The sequence below is a fragment of the Aspergillus puulaauensis genome, chromosome 5, assembly GCF_016861865.1.
Source record: "Aspergillus puulaauensis MK2 DNA, chromosome 5, nearly complete sequence".
In the NCBI taxonomy this organism is placed as follows: domain Eukaryota; kingdom Fungi; phylum Ascomycota; class Eurotiomycetes; order Eurotiales; family Aspergillaceae; genus Aspergillus; species Aspergillus puulaauensis.
The window spans coordinates 3,903,247-3,920,509 of record NC_054861.1 but is presented as its reverse complement, the minus strand read 5'-3'; the positions used below and the strand labels follow the sequence as shown (position 1 = coordinate 3,920,509).

General features: G+C 54.4%; 8 protein-coding genes across 8 annotated transcripts; 5 read left to right on the top strand and 3 right to left on the bottom strand.

Moving 5' to 3' along the window:
- Positions 1-374: 374 nt before the first annotated feature.
- Positions 375-2,289, top strand: APUU_51518A (uncharacterized protein; the record flags this gene model as incomplete). Its single annotated transcript, XM_041706635.1, has 3 exons — positions 375-638; positions 704-1,030; positions 1,093-2,289. 3 exons carry the CDS (start codon positions 375-377, stop codon positions 2,287-2,289), a joined length of 1,788 nt encoding a protein of 595 aa, XP_041559001.1.
- Positions 2,290-2,535: 246 nt separating this feature from the next.
- On the bottom strand, positions 2,536-4,960 carry APUU_51517S (uncharacterized protein; the record flags this gene model as incomplete). Its single annotated transcript, XM_041706634.1, has 3 exons — positions 2,536-3,169; positions 3,223-4,742; positions 4,802-4,960. 3 exons carry the CDS (start codon positions 4,958-4,960, stop codon positions 2,536-2,538), a joined length of 2,313 nt encoding a protein of 770 aa, XP_041559000.1.
- A 275-nt stretch (positions 4,961-5,235) lies between these two features.
- APUU_51516A (flavin-containing monooxygenase) lies at positions 5,236-7,272 on the top strand (the record flags this gene model as incomplete). Its single annotated transcript, XM_041706633.1, has 5 exons — positions 5,236-5,504; positions 5,564-5,845; positions 5,902-6,059; positions 6,129-6,749; positions 6,806-7,272. The coding sequence occupies 5 exons, from the start codon at positions 5,236-5,238 to the stop codon at positions 7,270-7,272; spliced, it is 1,797 nt and encodes a 598-aa protein (XP_041558999.1).
- Positions 7,273-8,415: 1,143 nt separating this feature from the next.
- Positions 8,416-9,211, top strand: APUU_51515A (uncharacterized protein; the record flags this gene model as incomplete). The annotated part of the gene is made up of 2 exons (XM_041706632.1): positions 8,416-8,549; positions 8,617-9,211. The coding sequence occupies 2 exons, from the start codon at positions 8,416-8,418 to the stop codon at positions 9,209-9,211; spliced, it is 729 nt and encodes a 242-aa protein (XP_041558998.1).
- Positions 9,212-9,515: 304 nt separating this feature from the next.
- APUU_51514A (uncharacterized protein) lies at positions 9,516-13,332 on the top strand (the record flags this gene model as incomplete). Its single annotated transcript, XM_041706631.1, has 2 exons — positions 9,516-9,615; positions 9,683-13,332. The coding sequence occupies 2 exons, from the start codon at positions 9,516-9,518 to the stop codon at positions 13,330-13,332; spliced, it is 3,750 nt and encodes a 1,249-aa protein (XP_041558997.1).
- A 197-nt stretch (positions 13,333-13,529) lies between these two features.
- APUU_51513A (uncharacterized protein) lies at positions 13,530-13,724 on the top strand (the record flags this gene model as incomplete). Its single annotated transcript, XM_041706630.1, has 1 exon — positions 13,530-13,724. The coding sequence occupies one exon, from the start codon at positions 13,530-13,532 to the stop codon at positions 13,722-13,724; it is 195 nt and encodes a 64-aa protein (XP_041558996.1).
- Positions 13,725-14,513: 789 nt separating this feature from the next.
- APUU_51512S (uncharacterized protein) lies at positions 14,514-15,379 on the bottom strand (the record flags this gene model as incomplete). Its single annotated transcript, XM_041706628.1, has 2 exons — positions 14,514-15,199; positions 15,253-15,379. 2 exons carry the CDS (start codon positions 15,377-15,379, stop codon positions 14,514-14,516), a joined length of 813 nt encoding a protein of 270 aa, XP_041558995.1.
- A 694-nt stretch (positions 15,380-16,073) lies between these two features.
- Positions 16,074-17,030, bottom strand: APUU_51511S (uncharacterized protein; the record flags this gene model as incomplete). The annotated part of the gene is made up of 1 exon (XM_041706627.1): positions 16,074-17,030. One exon carries the CDS (start codon positions 17,028-17,030, stop codon positions 16,074-16,076), a length of 957 nt encoding a protein of 318 aa, XP_041558994.1.
- Between the last annotated feature and the right edge of the window lie 233 nt (positions 17,031-17,263).

Sequence of the window (17,263 nt, the reverse complement as noted above, 5' to 3'; positions counted from 1 at the left end):
AGCTCTTGATTGAAGCGTACTGCTCTCGACATATCCGCGCAAAAGGCGGAAGTTTCACTCAAAAAGAGGATCCACGGTATTAATTTGGCCATCATAGATAACGAGACACAAGGTATTGTAATATCAGGCTCTATCGGGGTTGAGACGCCGGATATCAGATAAGGGCCCCGGACATGCGTTTACTGTGCCCAGTTGCAAACTGTGGAGGGTTATGGGGCCCCGGCCTCGAGCCCCTTAGTCGGTAAACAACTGGGGTCAGATTCTGCGGGGAAGCTGCCTTGATAGCGTATTTAACGTGGTCGCACTTGGTCTCTGGCCAGCTGTTCTACCACAAACTTCACATCATCTGCTCCGTTCGTTGGAGAGCATTCAGCATGCCACCTAAGCCAGATACGGAAACACTCCATCTGGAGGAAGGCCCGTTGCCACAGGTCCTAGAGCACAGCGACGACAGGACCAGAGAGGCACAGGGTCGCGATTTTTCCAGCGTACCCAAGAGCTACTGGATCAGCCCGTCCTTCATTGGCACATATTCTGCGATGGGTCTCACATTCGCCGGGACAGTCGGGGGCTTTGCCCTGGCAGCTCCGGTCATGTCGGATATCAACCAGGATCTAGGGCCTAGTCCGAATATTGTTGTACGAAATCGTTCTCTGACTGGTGCTGCTGGTCCATTTCTTGAGCCCGAGCTAAACCTGCCCAGTATGCCTCACTCATGAATGTTCTTCTATCCGCCATTACAATCCAAATAATCGGCTCGTTGAGCGATATTTTCGGCCGTCGTTGGTTCTTCATCATCGGCTCCGGCCTTGCTCTAATAGGGTCGATCTTGGGGGCGACCGCACAGTCCGTCAATCAAATAATCGTCTCACAGGCCTTCTTTGGTGTATCCAAAGGATTTGGTGTCTCCTTCTTCTGGGTTATCGGGGAGCTCGTGCCGATGCGATGGCGCTTCGTTGCTGCATCTGGGCAGTACCTTTACTCGTTCCCTGCAAACCCCTTGGCCGCAAAGGTGGCATTGTCATTCCAGGTTAGTTGTTCTACGCGATGCCTTGATGCGCCCGCCAAAGCTAAGCCAATATAAATGTCTAGACGAATACCTCAGTACACTGGCGGGGTGCATTCCATCTGTTGATTGGCATTAACGGGCTTGCCATGATATGCTGGTATTGTTTCTACTACCCACCCACGTTCAAGATGCTCCACCGACGGCGAATGGCAAAGGACCTTCTGTTACATTTTGACTGGATTGGTCTGCTTCTATACGCGGGCGGGCTGGTAACCCTGCTGCTCGGCTTAACTTGGGGTGGGCACACGTATCCCTGGGACAGCTCTGAAGTTCTGGGGACTATAATTGGCGGTGTCGCGACACTGGTCCTATTCGGCATCTGGGAGGTCTATATCCCTCTGCCGAACGTCGAGCCATTCATCCCAGTCTACCTGTGGAAGAACCTCCCATTCCAGGCATCTGCATGGCTGACTGGCATCGGGTCTGCTACCTACTATGGATTCAGCCTTGTCTGGCCCGACGCCGTTTCCATCCTCTATCCTGGCAAGAGCGTCGAGGATCGCAATACACTGAGCTCCGTTCTGATCCTCCTCTTTGTATTTGGCCAGCTGTCCGGCGGCCTCATTGGAAAGGCAATCGGTGCGCGCCGTGGCTCCGTCCTCACAGCATTCGCAGCGGCTCCCCTGCTTGCCGCAGCAGGAACCAACCCCTTGAACCTGGACCTCACAGTCGCGTTAGCGGCACTTGGATGCTTTGCCATTGGCTCAAATGAAGGAATTGCCCTAGTAACGTCGACGTTTCCTCTGCGTTCGCAGGACGAAATTGGCGCAGCTGGCGGGCTTTGTGGAACTGTTCGTCAGTTCGTCGGCTCAGTGGGCACCGCAATCTTCTCCACGGCCCTTCGCAACCGGCTGCAGTCTACGCAGCCTCAGTACATGGAACGCGCGGCGAGCGAGGTAAACCTTCCGGCTTCGTCGATTCCCGATCTCATATCTGCATTGCAGGGGTCTGCCACCCTGACGGGCGCCAATGTGCCGGGATTACAGGAGTCAATGATCGCTACTCTGGAAGATGGGTGGAGGGAGGCTCACTCGGAAGCATATCGGACGGTTATTTATGTCAGCCTCATTTTCGCCGGGAGCGCGCTTTTCCTGTGTTGGTTTGTGCCTGATCTCGATCAGAGCTCGGTTGACTATGTTGCTGGCCATATTCATCAGACGAGTGAGACCAGAGCACTGGAGAACGACGGCATGGAGGAGCACGAGAGCAAGGCTGTGTAGGCGGCTAGGCGTAGTAGCCATGCTTGGTAGTTGAGTATCTAAATTGAATTTGAGAATGATTGTGTCTCCTCGAACAGGGGCGTTATATATTTCTCCAGGTGGACTCCACTCCCTACATATTCCTTCTAATACGTGCTTAACCGGCACCCGGCTGTGGAGAATATATAGATTACAGATGGCCATGTTACGTCGTATGCCGTGGGATGCCACTCACTGGGCTTATATATAGTTTCCTTGCCGATGTACCTATACGGGCCTCTGCCCTTCCAACCCCGTGGCCGACACCCAGGAAATGTCGTTCAGCAGCCAGTCCACACCATCCAGGCCAGAATTGGGAAACGCGCAGTCCATGCTTCCGCTGAACAAATCATGTTGCTGGAATCTACTCCACTGGCTCTCATACAGCTCGCCGTCGTTGCCGAACGAGAACTGCTCCGTCGGTACCGGGCAGTGAGTCCCTCCCGGATGCATGGAGTCCCTCGCGTTGCCGTTCCCCTGCTCGAGTGTACTAATTCCCAGCTTGGTCATCAATGCTGACAGGCTCTCGATTGGCTTCTTCAGACCGTAGTTGCCACCGCTCTGCAGATCTCCGAGCGCACGCCACAGAAAGGAAATTCTATCGAGGACCTGATCCCGTGCGGCCGGGCCCTGGGCGAGCAACACCAGCAGCGCCGAGTGGGCAGCATACGAAATAAGGTACGGTGCGCGGCGCATCGTAAACGCCGCGTCGTATCTTCGAAGAAGATGGTATATCTCCCCCGCAGCCTGAATACTGGCCTGCTCGCCTACAGCGCGCTCCTCCTCGTTAATATGGGTGCTCAGATACCGGTTGGCCAGGAATGGACGGTGAAGAAGGATGGTGAGCGTGTGATATGTGGTCCTAAGAGGAATTAAAGTGTGCTTCACCCGGGGGAGGCTCATCATAGTACATACAATGGAGTTAGCTGGTGCGGAGGTGGTGTCGGTTCCTTGTCGGCCTTGGGGTTGAAGCGCAGATGCTTCGCGCGCGATGCGTACCATCGTCCCAGGTCGTCCTCGATTTTGCCGCGGGCGTCTCGAATCACCTGCCTGGCCTGGCGAAGACTGTCGATGTTGTAGAAGCTGTGCACTAGTCGCGATGATATCTCCAGCAACCGCAGCATCGCCATAAACGTGGAGACCGCGTACGCTGGCTGCGGAGCGTAGGCACTGAGAACAGTATTGACCTCGGGGGAGGCGGACATGGTATCCACGTACGGTGCCCACACGTCGAGCTCCTCGTACGTGTCCAAGAACACCTGCGGCACGCGCGCTGGCACAGTGTGCAGGTACGGCAGTCGCCCAAGGTATAGGGACTGCGTGGCGTCAACTAGATAGCCTCCCCAGTAAAGCCGCTTGCGCATCTCCACCTCGATATCGGTGAGTAGGATCATTTCATCGGGGAGATTCTGGCGATGACAGTCCAGCACGAAATGGCAGCCCAGGTCGAGGATCATGCGATAGGCAATCCCGCTCGTTACCCAGCCCGCGCTTAGACGGCCGCACGAGACCAACGCGGCACCACAGAGGAGCAGGGCGACTGCTGAGGGAACACTGGGCTGGTCCATGTGGTCTATGAGGGCGAGCTGGAATGAGGCATAGAACTGGTCGCGCTGCGCACGCACTGCAGCCCGGTCGCTGAACATACTACTCGAAAAGTAGACCGCCGTGAGCAAGAGCATGTTGCAATATGGCCCTTTGGTAATGAGGCTGTCCATGATTGCAGGCCGGTAGCTGAAGAGGTACGTAAAGTGAATTCGGTTAAAATAGATATCTAGCAGGTGCAGTGCTGTGTCGGGGTCCGCGCAGCCAAAGTTCGCGTCCTGTGTAACGCTGGGATTGCGCAGCAATACGGATTCACGCTGACGCTGGAAGGCCGCATTGGCGACCAGCCGTGCCTTGCTGACCTGCTGGAGCTGCTCTCGCTGCCTCTTCGAGGATTCGTCTTCCTCTGGGGTAGTCTCCGTGCGGGAATCGACTGACATGCGCAGTTCCTGCTGCTGATTGTGCTGGTTGTGCTGGTTGTAGTGCATGCTGGACACTCCGTGCACAACCAGTTCGCCGTCCTGGCCAAGCACTCCCACGATGTTCATTTCGGCCGGTGACAGATCCTGGTGGCTTCTCTCTGTTTCGTTGGGCAGACTTTCGTTTTCAGGACGCTCTGCGGGGGCCACCAGCGGTTGTGCTGGAGATGGCGTGGCGGCTCTCATGGCCTGGCCTGGCCGTTCGGTTCCTGCGGGTTCCCTGGCATGTGCAGCAGCAGCCCCTGCGTCCCGCTCGTGCACGGCTTCCCATATGGAATCTATGTGTGCTTCCAGTCTCTGAATCTCTGCCCGGGTAGGTTTGTTCTGGTATCGTGCATCCTGTGGGTAAACACAACGCCGCCCCGCATTTTCGCAGGAGCCGCAATGTGGCGACCTACCGTCACATTTGACCTAGGGCTGTGTTAGCAAGCGATGCATGCCTGTAGCGGAGAGCTCAAGTAGCTATCTACCTTTCTGACTCGACAGGCGGTGCACGTTTTACAGCGTGTGGGTGGCCGTTTCACCTGCCCGCGCGACGGCACCTGGGATGGCGGCGGTGTCCGCTCTAGATGGGGCTGGTTGCGTGATGGGGGCGCGGTACCAGACCATGGCGTCGTGAATGGGACCATGTTTGCGTGTGGTATGATGCAGCTTCGTCAATGTAGTTCCGAACTGCTCTCCATATACTGTGTCGGTGTCAACCATTGCCGAGGGTTCGCCTGGTTCCCCGCAGTTCCCCCGGTCTGATCAGCGGGCGATCCGGAGATCGAGTACCGAGCACAGACCAGCGTATCGCATCGCGCCATTGCCATTGCTATTGACAAGCCTCAGCGTACAGTGATAAAGTGTTACATGCCGTTGAGAACTGCTGGGCGCTCGTATAGCACATCACCACCCGTCGAACATGCCGTCTACAACCAATATCCCTGCCCCCGAGGTGGCTGAAGTGCCGGACTTGGCCCTGGAGCCCAATGGAAAATCATCCGCATCGTCGTACGAGCTCCGCGAAGAGCCAATTCACTCTCGTCGCCCACTGCGCGTCGTGTGTCTAGGGGCCGGCTACTCGGGCATCCTCATGGGCATCATTTGGTCGCAACGCATGCAGAATCGTGGTGCCGAGCTGGTTCTCTACGAGCGCAATGCTGATCTTGGAGGGACCTGGCTCGAGAATCGGTATGTTTAAACGAGGTCAGCTCTTGTGGAGGTTATAGTCACTAAACTGCAGTCGACAGATATCCCGGCTGCCAGTGCGACATCCCTGCTCACAACTACGCCTATTCGTTCGAGCCTAACCTGGAGTGGCCGAATTATTACGCTACATCCGAGCAGATACATGGCTACTTGAAGAAGACCGCCGCCAAGTACGACGTGGAGCGCTATATTCAGTACAAGCACGCTGTCGAGTTTGCGAGATGGGACGACGTCCAAGGCAAATGGTCACTCACCGTACGCAACGGGGACCGTGTATTCGAGACCCAGTGCGACGTCTTCGTCAATGCAGGCGGGGTGCTTAAGTGCGCAGCGCGCGTTCCCCCCACTACAGTCAGGGCTGACGTTATTACCATGACAGCAATTGGAAATGGCCCGATGTCAAAGGGCTCGATAGCTACCAGGGGAAGCTGGTTCACTCCGCGGCTTGGGACGAATCGTACGACTACTCTGGGAAAAGAATTGCGGTCATCGGCAACGGCTCATCTGCTATACAAATCATCCCACAGCTGGCCAAAGGCAAGTTTCCTTTTGTGGGATTCAGACCCGCGTGGCAGTTGCAGCGATAATGTCTAACCTGCGCTCCAGGCGCCTCCCAACTGACCTCGTTCATCCGATCCCATGCGTGGATCTCGCCAGCACCCGGAATCAACGAGCCAACTGGCGACGACCCTGCCACGGACGAGCACTACAACTACGCTCCTGAGGTTCTGGAGAAGTTTAAAACAGATCCGGAAGCGTGCCTCAGCCATTGCCGCTCCCTTATTGACCGGCGCCTGACGAATTTCCGGCGGACGCATGCTGCTTCGGAGGTGCAAAAGGCCGCTCGTAAGCTATTTACGAACACCATGCGCAACCGGCTAGGCGACACTGAGAAAGGCCGGGCGCTTGCTGACCTGCTTATCCCTCAGTTTCCGGTCGGGTGTCGTCGCCAAACGCCCGGTCCGGGATACCTTGAGGCGCTCTTGCAGGACAATGTGGACACTCGCTGGGATGATCTCGAGCGCTTCACGCCGCATGGCATCCAGACGCGAGATGGCTCGATTCTCGAATTCGACGTCATTGTGTGCGCAACGGGATTCGATACTACATTTCGACCTCGCATGCCCATCATCGGGCGGAGTGGAGAGGATCTTACGGACCGCTGGGAGCGTCAACCTCCCAAATCATACTTCGGGCTAGCGGTCCCAGACCTGCCAAACTACTTCAGTCTGTTCTTATATCCCATATACCTTATACAGTGCGGCTGACGTATAATTCCCCAGCGTTCATCGGTCCGAGTTCGCCTATCTCGAACGGCTCCTTGGTGCAGGGCATTCAAATGATGGGGATCTATATATGGAAATGCATTGACAAGATCCAGACCGAGCGTATCAAAAGCCTCACCATCAGCCGCGAAGCAACAGACGACTACTACGAGCACGTGCAAAAGTTCCTCGAACGGACAGTATGGGTTGGGAACTGCCGTAGCTGGTATAAGCGGGGGACGACTAACGGCCCCGTGGTTGCCATCTACGGAGGCACTAGCTTTCACTACATGGAGGCTCTGCGGAATCCTCGCTGGGAAGACTACGAGATCTCTCTACTCCCTGCGCCGTCAACGAACCGCTTCGCCTATCTTGGGAATGGGTTCACCATGCGAGAGGAAAAGAACGGTTCGGTGGCCGACACACAGACTCTTGGGTTCGATGCATTTTGGAAGTTGCTTGTGCTTCCAGAGCTGTATGACTGAGAAGGGCTGGGCGTTTCTGGGTCCGACTGGGTGGACTCTGCTGCATTTGCAAAGACCTCTTCTTAGATAATATCATCAATGTACATGACCCCCAAGGCTAGTTTTGATTATCATTTAACACACAACGCCAGTTCACTGCTTATAGGGGTTTAATTCCCGGGGATACTATAAGTAACCCTGAGAAGTATCATAGTATTGTGAGGAATATTACAAGTGGTGTAAGAGTGAACTGGCTACAAAAGCTTAGGTGTATTTGAGCATGGGAGGAATAATACAAGCAGTAATCAAGAAGAGGCGCCAGCAGGATGGCCGGCTCAACTTACTCGTGGCCAGGGCTGACGATGGGCGATTGGGCGAATAGCTGTTATCGCGAATTCATATGCTTGTTGGATATGGGGCCTGGCCTCGTCGCTATAGTCTGTAAAGAGGGTTTATCACTATCTAGGGCCTTTATATATGCCCTAAATACGATTCCTCATTCCGATCCCCAGGCTATGTTCTCAGAGTCTCAGTCACAGGCACAAGCTGCCGCTAATACTCCCCAGATCAGCCCCTGCCACCGCTCCAGTCGCATCGCGATCTGATTTTCTTCCAATTCTGATCTTGCGGCGCCCTCTGAGGGGCAGCGCTAACACTGAATCAGAGCCCGATGCCAATGATCCAAACACCGACAACGAGACAAACTGGTGGAGAGGTATTTGGGGCAAAGGGCTGGGTAAGTGGATCACACGAGAGTGTCAAGGATGGAATTTGTGGAGGCATTCGAGAGGCGAGACTGGCCTGCAAGTTCGCTTCCATGCCTACCAACCATAAGCATCATCTTTCGAGATATCTGAGATGACCTTGCAGTTGACTGGATTATTATTGGATAGCCAGCTGGCAGTGCATTCGCCTTGCTCGCCCAGACACATTGGCAAGGGGTCCGTCCGACATGTTAGATAATGATCGGCCTTTTTCTTGACTTGCTTCGTATTCTGACCCCGCAGCTGAACAGATGTCAGAAGGAAGAAGGGTCTGAGGCTGAACCTGAAGTTGACGGTTTGGTTACAATAACAACGAGGATTACAAACGACCATTCCTTCTGAACCACCGAAAGAAGGGACAATATCTCTACCTCCTGGTCAACCTTTTATCCCACTCACAATGCCCGAACGGCTGCGGCGTCTTTTCGACCGTGCATCACGACGCAGCCCCCCAGTTGTACCGAGAAACACCACATCACAGTATGGGCTGAAGCAACTTCATGAGCCATCGGAGGTTTCTGGACCCGCGGTGGAGTATGTACATACGTCTTGGGAAAACTTTAGTGGTGACCTCCATGGCTGACGGTTTTTGCTGTGTTAGTATCGTCTTCGTTCATGGCCTGACCGGGTCTGCTGGCGATACCTGGCACCATAAGGACACTGGATTTTACTGGCCAGCCAATATAGGCACCGGAAACCATGTCCCTGCGCGTGTTTTCACCTTCGGATACGATGCGGATGTCGCTAAGTTCTGGCAGCCCGTTTCCCAGCTCGGGATCGATAACCACGCGAGTAATCTGCTTGGGTCTTTGGCGCGGGTGAGGAGTGAAACAGAGACGGTATCTACCTTTCTTACCATTCCTTCCGATTGCCGCAGGACAGTTTTGGGTAATAACTTTGACAAGGAAACTCGCAAAATCATCTTCATCGCGCACAGTCTCGGCGGCTTAGTTGCACAGAATGCTCTTTGTCTATCCCAGACCAGCGCAGAAATACACATCAGAGATGTCGGGAACAGCATCCTGGCTATTATGTTCCTGGGCACTCCGCATTTGGGAGCTGATATAGCGTCCTGGGCAAGGCTGGGTACGAGCATTGCGAGTCTCGTCACTCGTCCGGCGCGAGACCTCGTGCGCGTTCTGGAGCCTGGCTCCGAGATGCTGGCGAGTATCCAGGATAGGTTCCATAGTATTTGAAGGTCGAAGAGGGATGATGGGCAGGAAATACTCATTACCTGCTTCTATGAGGAGCTGCCGATGCTTGGTGTTGGCGAGGTGTGTTACCTTCCTCCTTCTCCTTCTCCTCCCTCTTCGCCTCCCCCCGCTTTCCCGTTCTGTCGTATGTGAGACTGATACCAGGAAATTGCCTTGCAGATTGTCCCAAGAAGATCCGCAATTTTGCCCGGATATCCAAGCTATAGCATCCATGCTAATCACAGAGTAAGCTGCTCGAAGAATTCAGTTAGAAACTATAACACTGAAACTAAGTCGCTTCAAGGAAATGACCAAATTCCCAGACGCCGAGTGTGACCCCTACCAAGCGGCACTTGGGGAAATCCGCAGATGGGTGAGGAGAATGCAAGAGTCAGGCACAGCCCAATGTGCGTGAGTTGGTCCATAATAACCCCAGTGTAATCGTTTTGGGACTGAAGCCAAGGTCATCATCAGCTCTCGGCACCATCGAGGCAGAGATCCTCCAGTCTCTATACACCCCTGGCCATGACGATGACCTCGCCCAAAGACTGGACGATCCTCTCGAGGGCACCTGTGAGTGGCTGTTACTCCACCCGCAGTATAGGCGGTGGAGTGAAGGTGTTCAGTCGGATTTTCTCTGGATATCTGGTGATCCGGGCTGTGGAAAGTCGCACCTAGCGTTATACCTGGTCCGGCTGATGAAGAAGGGACTGTCGCGGCGTTCATGTAATGGTGTCTGCTGTTCCTTCTTTCACCATGATGATGAAAAATGGAGTACTGCTACGGCTGCTCTTTGCAATCTTCTGCATCAGCTCCTCAGCGCCAATCCGATCCTCATCGCACATGCCGTGCCGGAGTATAAAATTAAAGGAACAAAGCTCACCAACGACCTCGATGCTCTGTGGGGCATTTTTACCGCCGTAGTAGGGGATAAACGATGCGGCCCTGTGACATGCGTGATTGACGCCCTTGACGAGTGTAAAGATTCTAGTCGGGCCCTGTTTATGAAAAGATTATCTGATTTCTACAGCCGCCAGCCCTCGAATCAGGACATTGGGGCTCTCAAGATTCTCATCACCAGTCGTCCGTACAGCTCTATCGTCTCCTCTCTACCATCCAGGCGACTAGAGCTGGAAAGCGAGACGTCCGCCACCGCCCGAGATGTTGAGCGACTCGTCAAACTCCGGACAAAGCAAATATGCCTGGAAAAGGGCATCTCGGAACCTGTGCGTCAGGCCCTCGAGCAAAGGCTGCTAGGGAATGCCGACCGGACTTTTCTGTGGGTAGCGCTTGTGCTTCGAATGCTCTGGGAAAGCGACACGGCATCTCGGAGCACCCTGGATGAGATATGCGATACAATGCCGATTACACTCGATGCTATCTTTTTGAGGACCCTAGAGAAAAGTACGAATCCCGAGAAGGCGAAGACAATCCTGCACCTCGTTGTAGCGGCTGCTCGACCGCTGTCTCTGGCCGAGTTGAATATTGCGTTTAACATCCGCGTCACTGACAAGTCATATCAAAGCTTAGATCTCGAACCCCAATTTGAGCGGACCGTGAGGGGCCTCTGTGGCCTGTTAGTTAGGGTAATTGACTCCACGGTATACCTGGTTCATCAGACCGCGAAGGAATTCCTGGTCACCACCAATGGTCGAGAAACCGAGATGCCCTGGAAGCAGTCGCTGTATCCAGGGCGATCGAACGCGGTTCTTGCAGAGCGATGTATCTGGTTCCTGATGCTCTCTGATTTCGAGGCTTGTCCTCTCGAGTATCGTCAAGTCAAAGACCAGGTCGAGCACTCGAAAGACGCGCACCGGTATGACCATATCCACAACTACGTGGAGAAGTTCAGCTTTCTATCGTACGCTGCATCGTTCTGGGCAATTCACTTCCGAGAAGCAATGATACCGGTAACCTCGCCGCTCATGCAGTTCTCCTTCAGCCTTTGCAAGACCCTCTCAGGGCGATACCGAACATGGTGGCAGATATACTGGCTGCAGAGCCACGAAAGAAGGCTTTGCCCAATGTATTACACAGAGCTCCTGGTGCGGAGTTTCTTTGCACACGATGGCGCGGTGCGACTACTCCTGGACTCTAGAACCAACGTGAACGAGAGAGTCGGCGATAACATTAGCTCCACGACCGCTCTGCATGTAGCGTCAGCTGCTGGACACGCGGAGCTGGTCCGGCTCCTGCTCAGCCGAGGGGCAGATCTCTCAGCACGAAGTGGGCTGGCTGGTACTGCGCTATTCCAGGCAGCAGCCGCCGGACATGATCGGGTGGTGACGGTGCTGCTCGACGCAGGAGCAGACATCCAGACGCGAAATGACATCGGGATGCCGATCGTCTTGTGGCCGGCACATTACGGACACGAGGCAACACTGCGCGTACTGCTGTCAAGGGGCGCAGATGTGCAGGCGATCTTCGGCGGAGGCGAAACGTCATTACACTTCGCAGCAATGCGCGAGAACAAGCCAATGTTGCACCTGCTACTCGATGAAGGCATTGATGTAAATGTGAAGACTGTCTCTGGTGAAACAGCGCTCCACCGAGCCGCTCAGTTCGGGGGTACGCAAATGATCGCCGCGTTACTCGACCGTGGCGCTGATATAGAAGCCACAAACCATATGGACACGACCGCATTAGCCTACGCTATCACTGGCAAACGGGAAGAGGCAGGAGACCTCCTCATCAGTCGAGGAGCTGATGTTACCGCCGCAAATAGCCATGGAATGACGGCTCTCCATCTGGCTGCAATGTACGGTCTAGGAACCGTGGTCCGCCTTCTCTTGAATGCAGGGGATGTGATCGAAGCGAGAGACACAAGAGGCCACACCCCGTTACATTACACTTGTAGTGTAGGGGAGAAGGAGGTAGAGAATATCGAAGACACGATATCCGCCCTGCTAGACGCAGGCGCTGACCTCGCAGCAACAATGGAAAACGGGGAGACTGCTCTCCATCATGCGGCGTCGACTGGATTTGAAAATCTTGTGACCTTCCTGCTAATCAAGGGTGCTAACATTGAAGCCAGCGATGACCAGGGAATCTCTCCTCTCCAGCGCGCAGTCTTCGCCGGCCATGAAAACATCGTTAAACTTCTAGTGGCTCAGGGGGGCAGCATAGACAGGAAACTGGACAGACACGGCTTAACTGCGCTACACTGGGCTTGTCAAGAAGGACAAACATCCATGGTCGATGTACTGGCGAAAGCCGGGGCGAGCCTCAGTGCCCAAGCCTCTCGAGGAGCTGCACTGCACCACGCAGCCTTTGCCAAATCGCCGGAAATGGTGCAGACACTGCTCAACAATGGAGCCAATGCTAGCGCACAAGGACCGGGAGGGCTAACCGCACTTCATATCGCGGTTATCGATGGGAACGAAGATATGGTCGAACTATTGCTGATGGCCGGCGCAAACGTGAACGCTAAGGCACACAACGGGGGCGCGTCTGCACTCCATATAGCAGTCTCACTAGACTCCACCAACATCGAGATCCTCCGCCTGCTATTAGACCAAGGCGCGGATGCTGATATTAGAGGCGATAAACCACAAGGGGAGACACCACTGCACATAGCAGCGCAGCATGGCAAACTAGCAGCAGCCGCATTCCTTGTCACCCGCGGAGCAGACATAAGAGCAGCCTACGCCGACGGCGAAACAGCCTTACACCGGGCTGCTGGCTCAGGGGCGGCAGATATGGTCCAGTGGCTCTTAGAGCATGGCGCGGAGATCGAGGCGTGCAGGAACGATGGCGACACCGCGCTCTCCTTGGCTGCAGTATACGGCCACCGCCGAGTGGTTGAAGTCCTGATCGAGACAGGTGTCACGGATCTAGAGCTCGCTAGATCCATGCTCTATGCCGCTGGCGGGGGGCACCTGGACGTGATGAGGGTTCTCAAGATCCACGGAGCCCACATCGATGGACGGGATACCAGCGGAACGACAGCGGCGCATATGGCGGCGGAGCAGAACCAACCGGCCGCTGTGCGGTTGCTGTGTGTCTGGAGGGCGAACATCAGACTGAGGAATTGCAGTGGGCAGACTGCACTTGATATCGCCGTGTCCTTGAACCACCATGAAGTTGCGCGTATTCTCCGGCAGGTGATATTATCCCGGGCGTAGGAATTCGATTATAGAGCGTAGGTATCCGGATCAAGGATTAGATACTCTCTTCTAGCTTCAGTAACCAAGGGCACCGGAGATATCCCTGTTAGGGAATTGTTGACGGCTTTGAGCGGTGCGTCAGTCCTCTGGAACGGGCTTGATTCTAAAGTCTGCAACATCCAACCTGTGACACCACCGCCGGACATTCGGCCAAAATGTCGTGTGAGATCATCATCGTGGACCGAAGCCCCTTGGACATCTCTGTTGGGGGAAATCGACCGAACGATCCGGGGCGAGCCGGGCCCACGGTGGTCCGCTACACCACCCAAACCAGGAACTACGCCAGCCAGGGCCCATACCAGGGGCCTGGCTCGCCGACGGAACCAGAAGCCAAAGAGCAACGGAACTAGGTGCTGACGACGAGGATCAGGAGGCCCCGAATAGGCCACCGGCTACCGAGTCAACCGGGGGCCACAATGCCGAAGTAGGAAGGAACTATAGAAGGAACGGGGCGGCGAGAACAAGTCAACGTTAGTAAGGGTATGGCAAGCCAGTTGTGTGAACGGCTTTAACTGTTATTGTTTTTAATTATATGGGATTGCTACTGTATTAAAACGGCGTTGATGGCTTCGAGTTCGCTTCGACCGACGAAGCACCCGCATAGCCAGAACACCTATCTAGCTACAACGGGTTAATGAACTTGAATTGAATTGAATTGGGTCCAGAGTCGGAGGCTTACGTTTTCGATCTCGGCGCAGCAGATGCTCGATAGATAAGGTGGCTGGACACCCTGTCCCTTACCGCCAGGTTGCACAGAAATACTCGACCGGTCCAATAAGGCTGGACGAGATACAAGTCTGGGATCAGCCTTGTCTCACCTTGCGAGGTGAAGGAAGATCTACCGGGAGCATCCGTGTACAATATACATGTGCTTTTTGTCAACGTCTATGCAGTATGTACGGCCACGGCCGGGTATCCGGATAGCCCTAGGCGATCAAGACCCACCCAGACTAGAATCATGATAGCGAACTGTCCATTGTATAGGAGTCTGGCCAGTACTGGTAGAATGTTAAATATCTCTCTCCATATGTGCGTGGAGGGGACAAGCTTTGCTTCGAATGCCCGGTTGTTTCTGCCGTCGCATGACAGTCGTCGGAAATGGATTAATTAATTGCCAGAATCTTATATACAAGTCATACCTATTTCCCATTATCTGCAGGAAGCTCAGCAACCTCGCCCGCGTTCAATTCCTGCGGGGCCGTTCGTGCCTCGGTCTCCACGGGATATTGACCATCCAGCTCATGGCGAATACGCTCTTCAGCCGGCAGCTCTGGTTTATCATGAAGCTTATCTGGTCCACTGCCCTGTTCCGTAGTATCCTGGGCGGTTTTACGTCGATTGCGTCTCCTAATTAATAGGAAAGCTGCCCCTATAATACCAGAAACCCCGGCGACTGATCCGACAACTGGGCCGGCCACCCACGCTCTCGACCCTGAAGTTGATGAGTCTTCGGTAGACGCTGTTGGTTCTGAGGAGCCTGCGTCTGTGGTTGCTTGTGATTCACTGGTTTGAGTCGCTGTAGGAACACTGGTGGAGGTAGGCGACTTCGTCGGCGATATTTTCCCCAGCACACTCCCAGTCTCCATGATCACAGACATCGCGGAGATCATTTCTGAATGATCACTGGTATACAGAGATTGACACAAATTCACTATCTTCAGAGCATCTTGTGCGTCCACAGTGTCGAAGAAATCGTTTAGCCCGCCCTCGTCTCGAACACAGTCGGCGCAGGCCTTTATGTTCTCCAGAAACAGTGATCCAAGGGCCCTTTCCTTGTCGCATAGCTCTTCCGTCTGCCCAGGGTCGTAGTCCAATTCGATATACCCTGGTGGGCCTGTTAGGTTTGATCGGTCGATATCCCAGAGAATGGATACGTACTGCAACGAGCATAGCATCCCGGGTGGGATGGTAAAGATGTTGCTGTTATTGACTGTGCAGCAGCAATGTCACCAAGTATCACCAGGGTGATTAGGCCGATGACAGGGACCAGCATACGAAGGTCCATGGCTGCAGAGATTCCTGCCTGCGCGACTGGAGCTGGGACTGCGACTTTCCAGATGAGAAAAAAGCGGACTGAGCCGAACTGCAACGAGCCACTAAGAACATTAAATACTAAAAAGAATGGTGGCAGCCATGTGAAACGCAACCCTCGCCTGGGGCTATGCGATGAAGGCACCTTGGGGCCACCAGGCCGATTGGACAGGCAGGGTCTCGTTCGCGCCCCTGGGCCGAATACGGCAGGGGTTAAATGAGCCAAGCAACGGGTCCGTTTAAGCTAGCTGTTGGAATCTTTTCATAGGTGGCCATGCTGGTTGCCAAGGGTCTGACCACTGCGTTGAGCAGGGTCCACTCCCGATCGCCTGAACCCTCCGGCTCTGCTGTTTGTCTGTGAGGTTATAATCCTGGCATGTCTCGGCGCTCTGGGGTTACAATGCCTGCCAACAATCAAGTGTAATATTAGGTCGATCTCGCAGGAGCAGTCCAGGGTTAACGGTTCAGCAGAATATAGAGTATCTGAACACGACTTAGGTCTCCATAAGAAGCTGACCTCGTTTTTTTAATGGGTTTTAACGGATCCAAAAACATCCCAAGAGCCTTCCAAGAAGCCTAGACTGTTTACCCGAAGGCTTTGGATAACTAGGCTGCTCCTACTGCGCACTTGGTGGTAATTGCTATATCCCAGAATCCAACTGTGAAGCTCAAAATGTTGTAAGAAGCCGGTGGCGGGCGGGATTGCCATCGGCATCTGCCACGACCCAGGTGCCATCTCCCAAGGGCTGAAAGTCTCCAGCTTCCTCATCACGCGAGTGCGCGTCGATGCGGCCAAGATGCTCCCCAGTGCGTACGTCCACGGTATGATAATGTAGCCACTCCTCATCATCAGTCTCGCCCTTGACCGTGACGACGGCGGTTTGCGAATCAAGGAAGCCGCCCATATAATGTACACAAGCCTCATCATCCTCATACCCAAAATCCCCGACAGCCAGGCGTAGCACGATATCTCCACTGGGAAACGCATGGAAGGCAACGTCGCGCCCGCCGTGGTCAAAAGTCATAAATGTCTGGTGGTCTGGCGCCATATCAACCAGACAGCGATCATCCCATTCATAAGCGTGCAAATCAATGTTCTTGTCCTTGTGAGAGAGCACCGCGCGATACACCTTCACTCCATCCTGGCCCTCGCCTACATCCAGCAGAAGAGTCCGCCCGTCGGGATGCACGGCGAAAGTCGCGCCCTGACCAACACTATCCAGCTCCACTCTAGCAATCTCGTCTCCCGAGTCAGGGTCAAGAACGACTAACAAGTCGGGTCCGCGGTCATTCATCGCGTCGGGGCGATACACCCACAGATACGATCCGTCTCGAGAGAAAGCGCATTGGCCACTAGCCACACTGTCGTAGGCGTAGAGGGGCTCGAGGTAGTACCGCCAGACCAGGTGCCCGGTTTGATTGATGCACATTACGCTGTCGCGGTTGAGGTAGGCTGCGCGGTCCAGGCTCGGGGTTACAGCGTGGATTAGCCATCTGGAGTTGTCGGTGGACCTGGGGTCAACCGGATATGTGGCGGCTGGTTCCAGCGTGCTTCCGCTACCCGAGAAGGGTGGGATGTGGTAGGCACGGATCTCGCCGTTGAGGTAGCGAGTTATGGGCTGCATGGCGGTGATGAAGGTGTCGAGGTGAATAACAGGAAGGAGGGGTTGACAGTCGATGGATTGTGTGTTCTCGTATTCAGTGACGATCAATGACACAGGTACCTGAGGCAAGCATTGACAGAAAGTGATAAATGAGTATGCTTTCCTGTATCTAAAGCCTTGGCCGTTTTGAACAGTTTCTACTGCTAAGCGACGGTGGAGAAGAAGCGTAAATATCAGACATCGGCCTTGCACAG